Source organism: Austrofundulus limnaeus, unplaced genomic scaffold, assembly GCF_001266775.1.
Source record: "Austrofundulus limnaeus strain Quisiro unplaced genomic scaffold, Austrofundulus_limnaeus-1.0 Scaffold185, whole genome shotgun sequence".
Taxonomy (NCBI): Eukaryota; Metazoa; Chordata; class Actinopteri; order Cyprinodontiformes; family Rivulidae; genus Austrofundulus; species Austrofundulus limnaeus.
This window is the reverse complement of record NW_013952587.1, coordinates 163,501-181,876: the sequence shown is the minus strand read 5'-3', so window position 1 is coordinate 181,876 and position 18,376 is coordinate 163,501. Positions and strand designations below refer to the sequence as shown.

The 18,376-nt window shown below is 38.4% G+C and overlaps 1 protein-coding gene across 2 annotated transcripts in view; it reads right to left on the bottom strand.

The window, feature by feature from the left end:
- mbtd1 (mbt domain containing 1) overlaps positions 1 to 18,376 on the bottom strand; it is a 28,289-nt gene that overhangs the window by 5,477 nt on the left and 4,436 nt on the right. For both annotated transcript variants that reach the window (XM_014018189.1, XM_014018190.1), the window contains exons 3-15: positions 17,638 to 17,771; positions 17,448 to 17,562; positions 17,280 to 17,362; positions 17,084 to 17,201; positions 13,315 to 13,449; positions 13,134 to 13,222; positions 12,813 to 13,047; positions 9,720 to 9,775; positions 8,349 to 8,453; positions 8,122 to 8,269; positions 7,940 to 8,022; positions 5,562 to 5,796; positions 4,453 to 4,524 (exon numbers count right to left, since the gene is read on the bottom strand). In XM_014018189.1, the coding sequence (XP_013873643.1) occupies positions 4,453 to 4,524; positions 5,562 to 5,796; positions 7,940 to 8,022; positions 8,122 to 8,269; positions 8,349 to 8,453; positions 9,720 to 9,775; positions 12,813 to 13,047; positions 13,134 to 13,222; positions 13,315 to 13,449; positions 17,084 to 17,201; positions 17,280 to 17,362; positions 17,448 to 17,562; positions 17,638 to 17,771 (1,608 nt within the window). The remainder of the gene's footprint in view (positions 1 to 4,452; positions 4,525 to 5,561; positions 5,797 to 7,939; positions 8,023 to 8,121; positions 8,270 to 8,348; positions 8,454 to 9,719; positions 9,776 to 12,812; positions 13,048 to 13,133; positions 13,223 to 13,314; positions 13,450 to 17,083; positions 17,202 to 17,279; positions 17,363 to 17,447; positions 17,563 to 17,637; positions 17,772 to 18,376) is intronic.

Below are 18,376 nucleotides of genomic sequence, written 5' to 3'. Positions count from 1 at the left end.
GTGTCCCTTAAAAAAGGAGATTTAAAGGTCGAAATTTTTTTACCTATATATATATATTTGATTTAACCAGGTAGATCTCCCTTAAATTTAGATTTTTATGGGAGACTTTAAAGTGTCCCTTAAAAAAGGAGATTTAAAGGTCGAAATTTTTTTACCTATACATATTTATTCCACTCAATTAATGAGATTTATATATAAAATCTTTGATTTAACCAGGTAGGTCTCCCTTAAATTTAGGTTTTTATGGGAGACTTTAAAGTGTTCCTTGAAAAAGGAGATTTTAAGGTCTAAATTTTTTTACCTGTACATATTTATTCCACTCAATTAATGAGATTTATTTGTTTTCTATTATAAGTTTTATATCGTGATATATATCGTTACCGCCACTCATCATAATATATACCGTGATATGAATTTTTTGCCATATCGCACATTCCTACCTCTCATCATAATGAGAACACCAAACCTACAGTGAAGCACGGAGGTGGCAGCATCATGATGTGAGCATGATTTTTAAAAATCAGCAGAGAATCTGGGCAGAGTTGAAGGAAAGATGGAGCCAAATACAAACCAGAGATTTGAGACTGGGACTGAGGTCCACCTTCCAACAGGTGACTGAACTCCATTCAGGTCTGTCTCCATGAAACTGGTCCATCAGACCTCTGAACTCCTGAGGTCTGATGGACCAGGATTAGGATTGCGCTGTATATGTGAAAGACAGTAAAAACAATATGAAGTTGGTCTATGGTAGAAATGGACCCTCTATCGTCCTGTGGTCAGTTACATCATCACACCTGTATCAACATGGCTATGAGTGCAGAGACAACTGAGCAGAAGGAGTTCAAAATATTCTGAAAATAAATGAAAAAATGTAGTGTTTTAAAACATGAATAGAGAGAATAAATCCTCAATTTCCCCTCCTGCTGTAGAAAAGTTACATCGTGTCGCAGGATCATTCCCTCCCTCTCGCTACATTTCACGCAGAGCAAAGCCTTAACAATCACAGTTTTTTCACACCCAAGTTGTCAGAGCAAAACTTGTTTTTTCTGTATTGTTACCCACAGAGGTGATGAAAAAAGATGTGGACATTTGTTCAGTCATAAATCCATCTTGCTAATGTAACAGTTCTGCTCTGAGAGCAGCAGCTACGTTCAGCAGGCAGAAGCTCATGTATGGCAGACAGATGTTACATTTATTTGGCTTCACCACACTTGCATTCCAGTTATCAGAAATAGTTTTATGACAGGACAATGTGCAGCTTAAGATCCTGTCACACTGTAATATTTTAGACCACTTAGAATGTTTTTATGTCTAAATGACTAATTTTACTTGAAGTACTGGTTATAACATCCACTTTATTTTGATGTTGAAAATTTGAGAAATGTTTTTGTTGTTGAAACCGTTTTACAATATATAAAACATTATACTACAGCAAAAATAATGAGCTAGATTATAATTACAGTTTTCTGCTAAATAAATGCTCTAAAAATTACATTATCTTTGCTTTTTATGATAATTTTCTACTGCGATTTATACAGTTACTCTGAAGGGATTCAGTTTATTCTGTGATATGAATTTGAGGACATACCGCCCAGCCCTAACCAGGATCAAGGAGACAGACCTGAAAAGACCTGAGGCTGGAACTGGTGCAGGAGGTAGTGACACAAAGTACCAATCTGGAACAGAATACTGATCAGTTTTTTTTTGTTTGTTTGTTTTGTCTTATTATTTGGCTAATAATAAAATATTGAAAAATTTTCATGTTGTTCACACTAAAAAGATAAAAACCCACAGGTGTGATGAATACTTTTGCCACTCACAGTTAACTTTCATTTTGAGGAACTAAAATAAATCCTACTTCTTATGTTTTAATTTTTGTTTTTCTTCAGTTTTTGGGGGGACAAAACATTGAATAATGGCTTTGACTGATTAACTACAGTAAAAACTAATGAAAATAAATGTTAAAATGATTCTGAAAGACCAAGAAAAGGATTCATGAACATTACTTAAATGACAGAATTCAGTGGTGGGCACAGTTCCCCTAAAGCACTAAAGCACTAATAGGGGAACTAATTTCCTGATTAGTGCTTTAGGGCTTTTGCTAATTTTAAAATTTATTAGTGGATTAGCACTTGATAGACTAAATCTAGAAGCACTAACTGAGGTCTATAAATGTTATTGATCAACATTAATGTTAACAGCTGAGCTGTCACACATTTTGTCCAAATGTGTGTCACTTTTCCACCAGGGGCCTCTTGTATCAACACACAAAAACCTTGCATACGTCATTATCCACGCAAATCTCCGGATGTATCAAAACCCAACTGAACGTGGAAATGTGTGCAGCCCCACGCCAACTCCAGGGCTGGTGTCACACGTTACTGTGGCTTTGGTTCCATTGGCGACACTTAGAGGTGATTCTGAGAAACTGTTCATGATGTCAAAATGATTATTGTTCACAGCAGACACACATGATTAACAATTATTACATCCACATGATTAACAATTACTACATCCACATGGATGCAGTTAAATAAAGGACGTGCAAAGTTGTGCCAAAAATACATTTAACAGGAACAGATTCAGCCTGACTGGAGGATATATTAAATAGTGTAACACGCAGAGCTTTTATTTATGAACAGATATAAATTTCCGATGATGAGTGGCTCATCAGCCGTTTTGAGGAAAAATCATTTTTTAGTTTGGCACTGCTGCGCTCTGGGAGCGTGACGCAGCGAGCCGCGTGCGCCACACGTGCACGTGCAGCAGCAGCGATTGAACTGGGGCTCCACAGGAGCTTTCCAGAGGGAGCTGGCAGACCCATCAGGACTGTATCAGTCCAGTCCACCTAAAGCAGAGTCATGACCAATGGAATCGTATCATCCATATGATTCTAAAGGCTGAGTTATGGTCGCGCTCTGGAGCTCGCACACCCTCGCCGGCAGTGGAGGGGTTTCAAACGTTGCTGTAGATTTCTCCAAAATGACAYGTGGAAGTACACTTTACAACTTGTGAAAATACTATAAGTAGGAGAGACAAAGCTTGACAGATAGACAGACTACGTGCAGCCTTTGTGGAGACTCTCCAACATCACGTCACGTCATGAAAACTCTACTGAGGCGCAGAGACTCGTTTCTTCATATCAACTATGAAATAAACTAAGATATATGTTCTACCAAACATTTAATTTCCTCTGTGTTTACAGTAATTATGGTAATAAACTCGTGCGCAAAGTTAATATTTTCTGACTCAGAATGGATGGATGAGCCGGTTGCGCAACACAGCAGCGTGCGACACATAATCACTCGTTCTTTGTGTGATAAACATATTTTATTCCTATTTTTACTTAGGATTTTTTCTCACACATTATATTTAATTCATTATTTTTATGACATTAGAAATCATTTCTGATCGCGCAGGGATCACTCAAACGTGTCCTTCACACACGCAGGAAGTAATTTGCATCTGTTTAACATATGTTAATGAAGGCGTGTCAGGGGAGGTGTCTCACCTGCGCTCAGTTCCACGTTAATTGTGATGTACAAAAGCACTGTGCGTGGATTCCGGCGTATGCACAGTTTGATACATCTGGATTTTTTTGTGCGTACGCAGTTTTCTGGATTTGACCGTATGTCAGGTTTCAGTAAGAAATCCACGCAAGTCTTTGTACATGAGGCCCCTGGTGACAATATATGAACCCAAATACAGCTGTGGAATGTCAATGATATGTCTAAAGAGAGCTACATGGTAATACGTGACTCATATTGTCTGTTGAAGAATGTTCATGGGTTGACTGGGTTTTTTTAGTGCTTTAGAATTAGCTTTTGCTAAAACTTTCAGTGCAGTAGTGCTTTAGAATTAGCTTTTGCTAAAACTTTCAGTGCATTAGTGCTTTAGAATTAGCTTTTGCTAAAACTTTCAGTGCATTAGTGCTTTAGAATTAAGGGACCTAAATATTTGAGTTAGTGTTTTAGGGCTAGTGGAACTAATTTTTAAATTAGCGCTGCCCACCACTGACAGAATTGAAGGGATTAATGAAGTGATAACTCCAGCTCAGTCACTTCCTGTCCTCCTTTTAGTTCCACAGATCAACCAGTAGATGGCGACAGGTGTTTAATAGAAGCTCTGGGTTTTATACAACCAGCACCTGTCAGGATTTGATTGGTCTGCTTCAGGGTTTTTAAAGGAGAGCGTTGTAGAAATTCACCACAGGAAGTGTTTGATCACATGCAGAGTGATGCTGAGAAAACACAAGCAGCTGCACAAATAGATGATCAGCTTTTCCCCAGGGTCTGTTTTTACAAAACAAGTCCACAATCACAGTGAACTGGTGTTATTCTGCCTGTCACACCAGTTTTCCTCCACTTGAAATAAAGCAGGTGTGACAAAGCAGAAGAAAGGGACAAAAAGGAGGAAGAAGAGGCAAAGTGATGAAGAAGAAGGACTACTGACTTTTCTTTTGGCCTTTGTACTGAGGAGTCTTCTTCTTCTGCTTGGGCACAGACTGGGACATGTCTCTGTTACCTGAAACCAGAAAACAAATAACATCAAGTCAGGAGACACAGTTAGACACCTTGAACTGAGGACAAACAGAGGAGACACAGTTAGACATGTTAAACTGAGCATGAAACAGGAGACACACCTTAAAATCCATACAGAGTAGGTTTGGGTGGTATGATGGTATTGTGGTACACCTCGGTTCTGAAATATGTTGACGTATTTACAAATGATGATGGTATACAAACTATTTTTTCCTTTACAGTTTTACTTGAATGTATTTACAGATTTGCAACAATCCCATTTTGTACAGTTTGTGTACTTTCTGATTTAATTGCTTGATGTTTGAACTGTGTTTGTGAATGTAACTATAGTTTTTATGAACTTTTAGCTAAGATTCCTAGCTTTCTATTGATACGAAACATGTCCAGGTTCAACTGACAGATCTTAGGTTAACAGAAGTTAAATAGAAAACGGGAAATGCTGTTTTGGCATGGGGCTCAAGAGGTTATTAACAACTGAAGTTGACTTAGTTACTTTATAATGGTATAGAATTGAACTACACTGCTCAAAAAAATAAAAGGAACACTTAAACAACACACGCCATCTCCCGATCTTAATCAATGAAATATTCACATTGAGTACTTTGTTCTGTACAGAGTTGAATGTGCTTCACAAAAGTTTGATTTACTTGGACTTAGCATGCGTTGTTTAAGTGTTCCCTTTATTTTTTGAGCAGTGTATATGCCTGAGAAACATGCAACACTAGCCCTTTAAAAGCGTAAAATGTAAATTATGTACTAAAATATTCAATTTGTTGAAAATAAGATGGAAAAATAAATATGAAGGTCAATTAAATTATGAAACATGAGGTAAAGTTCTCTTTTTAAATTAACTGGTGCATTTTCAGCATATTTATTAGTTTACTGGGCCATTTATAGATTTCCGCTTTTAATTTCAGTCCTCTATAGAGAACAGGATTGTTATTTGTAGCTTCCACACACCAACAAACCAAGTGGGCGCATGTGGGTATAAATAAATGTGTGCAGTCATGGTGTTCTTACTCTGAGAGGCTGGAGGCTGCAGCTGGTAGCCCGTCAGCTGACACCAGCCCACTGGGTAGAGGTCAGGTGACTCACAATCCACCCACTGGTCATACTCATCCTCCCAGCCGTCAAAGTGGATCCTTAGGAGCCGATGCACGATCCTGGTTACTGTGGCGACACAGACTAGCCGTGGCTCCATCAGATCAACCGCCTCCAGCTTCATGCCTATCCTGAAACCATGATTGGGAACCTCCTGGAAGACAGAGCGATAAAACTAGTTCCTTATTTCATGCACAGTTGTAAAGTAACTAAGTACAAATTCTTTGTTACTGTACTTAAGTAGACGTTTTGGTTATCTGTACTTTAATTAAGTAATTATTTTTCAGTGTACTTTTCACTTCTACTCCTTACATTTTTTAAAAAAGGTAAGAAGAAAATCGTTTCTCCCATTTCATTTTTGGCTAATTGATGTTAAAAATATACTATCCTGAAAAATTGTGTCTCCTGGATCAAGTGAATTTAATTGTGGTTGGATGAGAAGTATAAATATATCGTATTCTGATACTGTATTTAGTTTGTACACGATCCATCAATGCTGCATCCCATTATAAAAAAATTGAAATGAGGATTAGGTCTAATTTGGTCAAAATGACCAAACTACATTTTCAGATTCCTGGGTCATTCTGATATCACAAACTTATCCAGAGATATGACTTAATTTGTCTTGTTGGTTACATAAAATTAGGTCTGAATCCTAATTTTATGTAAATTTATTGAGTAAATTTTTATGTCAATATAAAGAGGAAACCTCAAATATTATTTTTATATGAAGATTTCCCAGTTGAAAAGAAACAAAAACATTTCTAGCTCACAGAGAAAAATTCTAAATTTGAATGCGTTTTTCCTCAAAATCAGGGTTTTTTTGTTGCGAATGCTCAAAAAAATGCTTCAAAAAAATTTTTTTGTGATTATATTTCAGACAGTTCATTCATATGATACATTGATAAGGCATTAATTCATTATATTTTGACAAAATGCACTTTTTGCACATTTAAATCAAACCCTATATCTGCCTGTTTCTCCACATTCCAGTTTTGGACTTGATCCTCATTTCGATGTGACGGGTCACAGTTTTTGAAGAGGTCAGCTCCCAATGAATGTATTTTGGAAAATATAACCATTCAGTACTTTTACTTTTTTTTACTTAAGAACATTTTGTATCAGAAACCTACTTTTGATACTTAAAAGAGACCAATTATGGGTCCTAGAAATGTTTATAGTATGTCTGTGGGCTATCCAGACCATCTTCATTCAATTTAATGCACAAAATAATTCTCAGATAACAAAATTTCCCATTTTCTAGTTCTGCCTGCTCTGACTTCCATTCAGAAGAGCTGTTTATGTTAATGAGCTCTGTTGGTAAAGCCCTCCAAAAATCTGTTGACATTAACTCCGCCCTCCAWAAATCTGTTGACATTAACTCCGCCCTCCAAAGCCAGCGTTTACGTTAGCATGGCTAATAATAGCAGAAGCTCCGTTGTACAACCATATGAGACCCAGAGGCAGACCCAGAGGTAGAGTCGTGGTCGCAGCTTCTTTCTTTTCTACCCATTGCCCTATTGGAGGCTTGTTGTGAAATGAGCTGTGCATTGCACAACACCACCATGGCGGCTTTTTATACTGAGGAGGAGGAGCCTCACCCGGGGGTTGCTAGGTAAGGGGCTGAACGCAGTTTGCGGTGGGTTGTCGTACGGCTTGTGACATCACAAAATGTAGGTAGTATAAAACTTGTCGTTAATATACATTAAAAATACATTTACTTACAGTAAATATGCCCCTGGGTGCTTTTTTTTTTTGGTCCTAGGACTGATTTTTTAAGAAGTACATACCCAAAGTTGAAAAAAAAAAACTTTGAAAAGTGAATTTTGCATAATAGGTCCCCTTTAAATCAGAAACTTGAAGACTTTTACTCAAGTAATATTCTTAGAGAAAACTTTAACTTTTACCAAAGTAATTTTATGATAAAGGTACTTGTACTTTTATTTAAGTATCACTTTCAGGCACTTTATACCAGTGGTTCTCAAATAGAGGTCTGCGACAGGTAATCTCGGGGGTCCTCAAAAAAATGTCACTAAATTGTTTATTTGGTTTTGATTTTAAGATTTAAGGGGTTTTCGAGGGGGTCCCTGGAATTTTTTTTCACCTTTTTAAAGGGGTCCCCAGACCCAAATGGTTTGAGAACCCCTGCTTTATACAACACTGATTTTGTTAGTATAACAGAATAAAGAGTAAATGTAGGTTACTTATCCTTCAGGGAGTACTGATAAATCCTAAATAAGCATGTCCCATTAATAAAAACAACTTCCAGAACACAAGACGAAGCCTCAGCGTCCTACCTTGTTAAAGAGTTTGACAGGAGCAGCTACCGATCCCGTTTCTCTGAGGTAGTCAAACCATTTAAATGGTAGTTTAGTGTACCCTGGAGAGCAGAGTGATGACATCATGAGTATCCAAACAGAGCCTGGCTCCTGTCATCCTCTGCACAAACAGGCCTGGGTACACTTCAGAGGCTCGGTACCTTTCGGAGGGGTGAGCTCGATGTTGTTAATTTCACAGAAGCCAACAGGAAAGATGGACGGGGAGGTGCTGTGATAGCAGAACCAGTCTGAGCCGTCCACAGCCTCAGAGCCGTCGATTCCGATCATTAGGAACCCGTCTGCCAACACCTGTGACGGGACAGAACCCAGCTGTGTGAGACGAGATTGAACGCCGCACTGCTCAGCCTTTCCTGGTGGAGCAGCGGACCTTTTTGACGGTGGCCACGCAGATGGCTGAGAGGTTGAGCGGGTCGATGGCTTCCAACTTCATCCCATCTTTGAACCAGTCCCTGCTCTGGTCCACGTCTTTAACCTGGAACACAGGATTTATCAAATGTGTGATTAAAAACACTAATATCTGTTTTACAAACATAAAGCTACAAATATGATGTGGTGATAGTGGAGTCACACTAGCTGCGTTTCCATTGACCATGAAAATGTGCAAATTAGAATTTCGAAAATAAATTTGCTCAATGGAAACACGTCAATTTCAAAAGAAATTACGTTTTTCAACAAAAAATTTTTGCGCTAGGATGAGGTGGTTTTTCGGCCGTATCGAAATTGGTGTTTTTTTCAAAACTGCAATGGAAACACTTTTTTCACATCACTGGAGTCATGTGATCAACAACCGGCTGTTTCTACTGGTGAAAAAGACGACGACGAAGAAGATAACAGGAAGTAGAAGTAGTAGTAATATCACAGAAGTAGTTTAAAATAGTAAACTCACCAGCTACAATTCCCAAAAACACAGCATACGTAGCCGCTCCCGTAGGGGCTTGTCGCTGGAAAGCCTCGATAAAAGACGCCGACGTCTTCTGATGATGAGCGCTAGTGTCGTGGTAGCAATTGTGTTTGCATAATGCGATAAGTCATTACAAACATGTAATGACTTATCGCGAACGTATTCACGTGTGACTTTAATAGTATTTCTTACTTAATGGAAACATTGCAACTGTGAAACTGTTTTTCGACATTAACAGAATATCAACAAAGTTTTGTGCACATTTGCAATGGAAATGCAGCTACTGACTGTTATATCAGATCACACATATTTATTTGATCAAAAGAGCAAAAACTCCATTTCCAATCATAAAAGATCTTTGTTTAAAACTCTGGGATGTAGGCAGCAGGTGACAGGCCTTCCTTCAGGGATTGCTAGGACCTTAAAACAACTTGTTTTTAAAGTTTATCGTGCTGCTTTTTCTCCTTATACTGTTGCGACTTTGATGTCTTACTTTTTCCCACAAAAGACTAACTTGTTTTCGTCTCCACACCTGTTTGTTCAAAGCCTCATGAACTGTTGTGAAGAGCTTCTTCATGGAAAGACCCCTGAAGACAAAAAGTCTGTCTGACTGTCCTCTGGTGTCCACGTAATGATTTAGGCTTTGACCTGAACTTCCAGATGGATGTTTGGGTTTTTGTGGACAGGTTTGACCTTAAGACTCATTAAATCAGCACTCTGGATGGATGACTTATTAGAAAAAGAAAAACATTGACTCAACCCTGCAGTGCAGAACTGGTTTTCTTCTTTCAACATCATTTTGAAAAGTATAAAAACACTGACTTCAGTTTGCATTACCTTCTGAAAGTACTGTGCTGGAGCATCGACTTGACCATCAGTTTTCTTTGTGACATCTGGATAAACAAACAAACAAACAAACAACTACATTAAAGAGAGACTTTTTAAACACCCTAATATCCTGGTTGTGTAACAAATCCCTGGACCTCTTGACCAGAGGTCTTCAGTCCTGGAGGGCCACTGTCCTGCATGTTGTACCTGTTTCTCTGCTTCCACACACTGAGTCAGTGACTGAATTACCTCTTCAAGTTCTGCAGAAGCCTGTTCATCATCCATTCATTCCATCATCCATTCATTCGGATCAGGTGTGTTAGAGCAGAGAAACCTGTAAAACCTGCAGAATAGCGGCCCTCCAGGACCAGATCTGGACACACAAGACTTAGAATATATTTATTAAAACTCTTGTGTTTTAAAATAACACGTTTGCTCTTTTCTTTCAAGTTATGTACTACGAAGGAGTATAGTGCTGGGCGGTATACAGTTACCGGTTTTTATTTTTGTTACGATATGAATTTTTTGTATACCGGACATTCCGGTTTAAATAGCGGAACGTTTCGTCGCGGCCGCCAGTGAACTGTTGTTTCCTGGGGGACATTTTTCCTTACTGCACCGCTATGAGTGTTAGCATGCTAATGTTTGGAGCAGCTAGTTGCAGCCGCCGGTGGCGATTCTGCTGCTTATATTGACTGACCTTTAAAAAAACATCCCGTTTTCGCCGTTGCTGAATGTAGTAAACACCTCTTCAGTGACGTGCACAGTTAGATTTAACGCGTTTAGTTAATATGGAGACGTTATGCTGATGGAGACTTAACGTGGTTCTATTGTGAAAAGCCTGCAGGAAGTAGTTTAGTGGAGTTAGAATTGACTGGTGTGCAAGSWGAGTCGTGCTGATAAGCTTTAATAAATAACATAAAACAATAAACCCGATCATAACCTTTTCTTAAYCCTCCTCCTTCACGACTGGACCAAAATGCATGACTACTGTCTCCAACCACCAGTCAGAGAAGAACAGACACAGAGGAGGGAAACAACGACACAGACAGAGGTACAGTAAAAGAAAAAAAAACCTCAATAAGCAGGGTTTGTACATTTTATTATCAGTTGAGCTGTGATGAAAAGAAAAATACCGTCAAATACAGCGAAACCGGTGAAAATGTTGAAAATACAGTGATATAAATTTTTGATCATATCGCCCAGCTCTAACGGAGTATTAGAGCCACACAACAAGATTTTTTTATTATTATTATGAGAATAAAGTCATAATATTACGAGAAAAAAAGATAAAATCAAACGTGTCCATTTTCCGTTCCTCATTTCCTCCTTATTTTCCCACACCTGCTGTACAGCCATGTGTCTGTGTTTATAAAGTAGTCTGTGATGACCTGGGTCACTGTTAGATTATTATGCTTTCATCCAAATTAACTATGTGACGACTAAATCTGTCAGTGCATCCATTGATTAAAACACAGCTTCTGTTTGTCATACAGTCATTTGCACAATTTCCAAGTCCTGCAACTGATAATTTGATGCCAACGTGCTAAAAGATTAACTATTTATTTTAAGCAATAATAAAGAACAACTTGACAAGTTGCTCAACATTCCTCATTTTAAACACAGTGGTAACTGCATGCTTTTTCGTGTAAAGGGTATAGTATTACCACTTTAATTTTAGGATATTATGACTTTATTCTCATAATATGACTTTAATCTCATAATGTTATGACTTTAATATCATCATATTATGACTTTATTCTTGTAATTTAAAAGAAAAATTTTAAAAATCTCATTGTGTGGTCCTAATACTCTGTCAAAATGTAGTATTTAGGGGTGCACGATAGTTATCGGCCCGATATCAGGGAATTATGATGTCATACTTATTGGTCCGATATCATAACAAACAGAACCGATAATATATGTACATGTTTGTCAGCGCAGCAATGAGAATGTGTGTTTATTTTTATCTGTTTTGGTGAAGTCGCTTCCTGTCCGGCACGACCCGAGCAACGTTCAAGTTGCGTCGGACAAGAAACAACTTTCTCTCTAGAAAAATAATTAGAATACTCTGTGCTGAGAAACAACCAGTCATTTTAAGAATTATTAATATTATTTTACCAATTAGCCCTGTATGTTACACACAAACTTTGTAATTATAAACACCGGAACAACTACTCCCAATTTGAGACCATGTAATGTCCGTTACCTCCTGAATGCAGCACAGAGTCCGTCGGTTATCGGCTGTTAGAACGAGAAAGTTATCGGTTATCGGTATCGGTTCTTAAAATGAGTTATCGTGCATCCCTAGTAGTATTAAAGAATTTCTAAAATAAATACTTTCATAACCTAAAACACACATTTCAAAGTGTCTGTGACATCTTATTTTTGTAATGAACTAAATTAATTTTTGGAGAGATAACATTAATAACATATTGCAAAGAAAATTAAAAAATACCACTGAGATGAACAAGTTGTTGAGATGTTCACGTGAAGTAACAGGAAGTGATGTCAAAGGGTGCATGTGAACTGAGCAGTGCTACAACAGCTAACAACACAGACAGTAGAGAACAATCTGTTGTTTCTTTTTATTTTGAGTCTATCAGAGAGATGAAGAGTCGGAGTTCAAATATTATTGTTTTAACAAAGATCAGAGTTTTCATTCTTAAAGGGTTCCCCTTTGATGTCACTTCCTGTTTCACTTTGGCTGAGCCAAGTTCAAAAGAAAATCTGTCAGTTATGTGAAAAAATGGTTAAAATTGTGTGTTTTATGCCAAGTTTCTTAAATATAAATGTTCTCTTTGACTTTTCATATTTGAAGACTATGCATGTCACAGGGACTTTAAGACTAATTCATTGAGTTCCACAAATACTCTAAATAAATTAATAAAATCCTCAGAGCAAAAAACATTAAATGGTTTATTTATTCTACGCAGTTATGTTGCTGACTGCTTGGCGTTCATCCCGTCACAGGGACATTTACATGATTACATAATGAGCAGTGCAACAAGAAGGAAAAGAACAAAGGAGCAAATGTTTGGGAGGAAAAGAAGACAGACTGAGGTCTTTATGCTCCGTTTTAAAGACAGGAAAGTTCTTTACCTGATCGTTTGAAGCGGTGTCCAATGCTTCGTGACCAGCCTATATTATGGATGAGGGGGCTGTACATGTGGCACCAGAAGTCATCCAATCCGTCCTGGCTCTCCTCATAGACCAGCCTGAGGCGACCTCCGATCACCTGCTCCACCAGCGCCACCCGTGTCCGGCACAAGTAGTTTTTATCCACCACCTCTACCCGCATCAGTTTCTTAAATGGAAACTGCATGTTCTCATAAACCTGGAGTTCAACGAGAGAGAAAGTTGTTGAGTTTAGAAACAAATCAAATTCAATGTTAGAGTTTAGATCCACCTGCTGAGGCTCACCTTGGCATTAAAGTCAGGGGGCAGTGTTTTTGCTCCAGTGAGACGCTTCACAAGAAAAGCTTTCCAGTTTGAGTACTTATGTTGTATACCTGAGAGACACATCACCATCAGGACAACACTGTCAGCGTTCAGGACAATCAGCAGATTAACAACCCAAGTTTCAGGAAGTTTAAACACCTACTTTTTGGAGGTACAAGGGGTTTGTTGCTTGAAGCGCACCAGCCCACTGGGTGCACCTCAGGGACACACAAATTACACCAGAAGTCTTTACTGCTGTCGTTGTCAAAGCCCTCGTACCGGAGGAGTGCCTTGAACCCTGCAGAGGGACAGGAAACACCACCTCAGTGCTGGAACTACCAGGACTGACCTGGAGTGTTTTATAAAGTACCACAAAGTGATACTTGGGTAAAAGGAGAAGTATCTTATCAAAAACTTACTTTGGTAAAAGTTAAAGTCTACTTGAGTAAAAGTCTTAAAGTGTCTAATATTTTTGTACTTAAGTACTAAAAGTAAAAGTACTGATATAAAATGAGCAGTTAGTTTTTCTGTAAGGACATTTATTAAGAGGTGACCTCCCCAAAAAATGCAGAAATGATTGTTGTATTAAAATAATTTATTTATGCTAAATTTAGGATGCACTAGTCTGTTTCAGTTTATAAACATATATCAAGGCTGCACAAACCTTTTCCACAAAATGAAAATCTATCTGAGGGCTGCGGCCAAATGTAATAATATAATTCATGAAATACATATACTTCTTAAGTACAGTCCTTTTATTTTAATGATTATGTCCTGCTGGAGTGTGACATGATTTGTTTGTGTACAAACTAATACGGTATCAGAGTTTTATATATTTGTACTTCTGATTTAACCACAATTAAACTCACTAGGAGATACAACTTATATGGATAGTATTTATTTTTTACAACAACAATCTGGAATGAAAACAAGCAAAAATGAAATAAAAATAACGACTTTCTACTTCTTGCCTTTTAAAAAATGTAAGGAGTAAGAAGTAAAAAGTAGGCTGAAAATAATTACTCAAGTAAAGCACAGATACCCAAAAATTCTACTTAAGTACAGTAAAGAAGTATTTGTACTTAGTTACTTTACAACTCTGCTGACCTGATCAAAGTGCAGCTTTATGCACCAGTGTTCACACTTGGTCATATAAAGTCTGAGAGATCAGGACCCGTATTTATCAAACGTCTTAGAGTGGAGTTTTACACTCAAGTGTAAACACCAGTTGTCAAAGTTGTTCAGTCTAAGAATCACTCTTAATCTCCCAGATATGGAAGACTGCTCCAGAGGTCTCTTAAGAGTTACCATTAGGGGTCTGAGATGGACTGAGAAGACAGAGAACACAGCTATCCTCCTCCCCACCTGTGTGTTATTCACAGTTATAATGAACAGAGGAACTAAAATAAGGTGAGGAAAACAGGTTTTATCATGAAATACAGAAGACAGAAGGGTAAAAAAAAATAAACTATTACCAGTGTCATAACGTTGGACAAAAAGGCAGACATTTCTGTGTGGCTTTTGGAGAAAATATTAAACTAACAGCTGGTGAGTGAATGCAGAAGATCCCCGTAACAGTGGGATGGAACTAGGCCTGTCACGATAACAAATTTTGCTGGGCGATTAATTGTCTCAAAAATTATTGCGATAAACGATAATATTGCCTGGTGACCATTTTACAACTAATAATTATAAAAGCATAATATGTAAGTGTAATTAATCAATAAACTTTAATTTTTAAAGAATGTTTAACAAAGTGGACTCTCAGTCTAACAAAAAAATGCACTTGAATAAAAAAAAAAAAAACAAAGAACAACAAAATGTAAATTAAACGCCACACAACTGAAACAGTAAATAAACAATATTAAAGATCAGCATCTCTTTAGAGATGAAGCAAACTACACAGCCTGGTGAGGACCCACTGTTTCTTATGGGGACATAAGCCCAGTTCACATCCCATGTAAAGTGTAGGCTAGGTTTAGGGTCAAATGGTGATAGAAAATACTGGTAAATGAATGAAAGTCAATGCAAAGTCCCCATGAGGATAGAAGAACAAACGTGTCTATGTGTGTGTGTGTGTGTGAGGAGGGGACAGTCAGAGTGCTGCGGGGGAGAAAAGCAGACAGTTCAGAGTTTTTCTCATGAGTTGTTGGGACAGCTACAGGTTTTTTGGGGTGTTTTGTTAAAACACAGATGGTGCGTTTAAGTTTCCTGTTATTTTTGGGAGCTACAGGTAAAGTCTTGACAAGTTTGTCGTGGGTCTGGGGGAGTTTCAGCCCGACAGTTTAGTGGAGAGGAGGAAGAGGAGGGTGCAAGCTCAGCATTTCCTTGGGCTCTTAGATGTAAAAAACATTTAAAGCTGAGCTTTCGAAAAAAAATCTGAGATTTTCTTAATGTCTGTTTTCATGATGAGGATATTTGATGTAATTTACAGACAATTGGTAAGTGAGACGGACGAACATTAGTGTGTTGAAAGTGAACTTATTTTAGGATTTTCACAGTTTTATCTTGACATTTCTCAGAATATTCTTGAAGATGAAATCCGAGGCAGTGATTGGTCCATGCTGGGGGGGGGGGTGTTTCTAACTACGTCATCCAGGATCAGCTTTGCTGCAGAGCCAGGTGTCGCAAATCAGCTCTAAGACACAAGATTTACTCCTACACTTCACTTAAAGTAAGTCTGAGAAGCTGAGTGAAGCTGACCCCTCCCAAAAAATGAACCACAGAACAATAAATGCAAATATTCTGAGTGGTTAGTGCTTCGTTTGTGCACTTGAAATTGTCGTTTGTGCTGCTATGTTTTTTTTATATATTAAAGATTATTTATAAGCGTCATTCAGGGGTCACCTTCGCTCCAAAATGAACCAAAAATGAACCAAACTTGTCGAACTTCGTAGTGCTTTGTTTGAGCAGGTATGTGTCGTTGAAACAATTGTTATAATTTCGGACGATCACGTGACTTGGCCGAAATTGTAACGTGTAATATTTAATAAATTGTGGCAGCGCAAACAATTGTTTCAACGACACAAACCTGCTCAAACAAAGCACTACGAAGTTCGACAAGTTTGGTTCATTTTGGAGCGATGGTGACCCCTGAATGACCCTTACAAATAATCTTTAATATATACAAAAGAAAAAACATAGCAGCACAGACGACAATTTCAAGTGCACAAACGATGCACTAACCACTCATCTAATTTGCCTTTTATCTTTCTGTGGTTTATTTTTTGGGAGGGGTCAGCTTCACTCAGAAAGACTGAGACCCTTGATAACTGACTTTAAGGCTCAGCTTTTAACTAAGAATTATTTCACACTTCTTAACAGCGTTCTTAAGAGTAATTCTAAGGAGTTTGATAATTACGGAACCCAGTCTCAGGACTCATCATCACCGTGTTGTCATAAGGGGTCATAAGGGTCAACGGAAAACAAATCTAAGCTAAACGTTAAAAAAATAAAAATATCTTTTGATTGTTGTTTCTTCCTGTCAAACCCACAGTGGGCTGCAGCTCCCTCAGGGTCCACCCAAGTCTAAAACCAGCCCAAACACCACCTGCAAAATGTGCCTACAAGCTGATTTTAGGGGGTGTAACGAGAAAAGAGAAACTGGGTTCAGCAGAGTAAAACTACATTCTGACAAGCTTTTAAAGAATAAACGTACTGAAAAATGCTTTTTAGGTACACTGAAGTTTTGGCACAAAGTTAACAGACTTCTGTCTGACTGACGGTGCATAAATTTCTTCCTCTTTCAGTTTTTAAAACTGATTTGCTCTCACAGCAAAGCTTCAGTGATGTGACCCTGACGTTTCAATCTGAACTGCTGCCGCACTTTAAACCTTGGCCAAAGTCGGGCTGCAGCTTGATTAAGACACTAATTTCACCACAATGATCTTGTAACAGCACTAGTTGATCTTTATTTTTCCTGACAGACCCACCTGCTAGCTTTATAATTTCTGCAATCCAGTACACCTTTGTAGAGAGGTTAGTGTCAGAGTTGGGCACTTCAATCCTCACTCCTTCTTCTATGTCCCCCCAGCAGGTCCCCATAGGGGCCTGATGCACAGGGGAAAGAAAATGAATTTATCCAGAAGAGGACGAAATCACGACTCACCTGATTCAGGTTTTACTTACATGTTTAAAGCAGCTGACAGGAGCTCCCACCGTGTTATTGCTACAGATATACTTCCCCCAGTCGAAGGTCTCTGCAGGGACCGCTAACAGGACCCACAGGTGGAGTGGAGGTCATCACTCTGAACATGTTAACACATCAAATATCACAACAGCTTTTGGATGACTTACCAGCTTTCGACTTGGCCTGGTTCTGCTGACTTGCTTGGTACTGGGCGTAAGCTGCCAATTTTGCCATGAGAGGCTGTTTCTGTAAGACTTTAGCCTTTTTTGTAGGAGGTTTGCCCTTATAAAAATCAGAACAGGCACGATTAAAGTTAAATATTAGCATGAGGCAAACTGAAAACCTGAATATAGTCACCTGTAGTCGTGCCAAAATGCTAGCTTTTTTAGAATTAGACGAGTAACTCCTGGAACAAGACACGCTGCAGAAACGTTTGGTTTTGGAGTAAAAAGCGTCTCGTACTCCAACCATCCCACACATTTCACATGTGGCTGTGAAGAACAGACAACAAAAAGAGTAAAGCTCTATCATCATCATCATCACAACCCAAACAGCAGGGATAAATGCAATAATTGTGATTTCCCTTCAGGTCAAGTAAAAGAAAAACAATGGATTCAGTTCAATATACTGAACTGACAAGGAGTGCAGCTCATACAATCTTCCCATTTTGCTTTTGACTAACAGTAACCCCTAATTACATGCGTTACAGCTGCGCTGCGCGGGTTGAAGCTGTGCATTTCAAGTCCAGTTTACACCACTTCCGCTCCGCTCCGGTCCAACAGATGAGCAGGAAGGAGATCGCGCGATAAATTCAGTGATAAATGTGGAAGTCACAGCAAAAAATAATTTATTCTGTGAAAAAAAAAACGCAGCTGAAAACATTGGACATAAAGGCTTTTGATATCTACTGTATTTTTCGGACTATAAGCCACGACTTTTTTCCTGAACTTTGAACCATGCGGCTTATAGACCAGTGCGGCTTATACATGGATTTTATTCTTCAGCCACCAGGGGTCTTTTATGCTCCATTTGCTTCAACCACTCGCTTCAAAAAAAAGAAAGGAAAAAAAAAGAAAAAAGCGATTGCTTCCAGAGC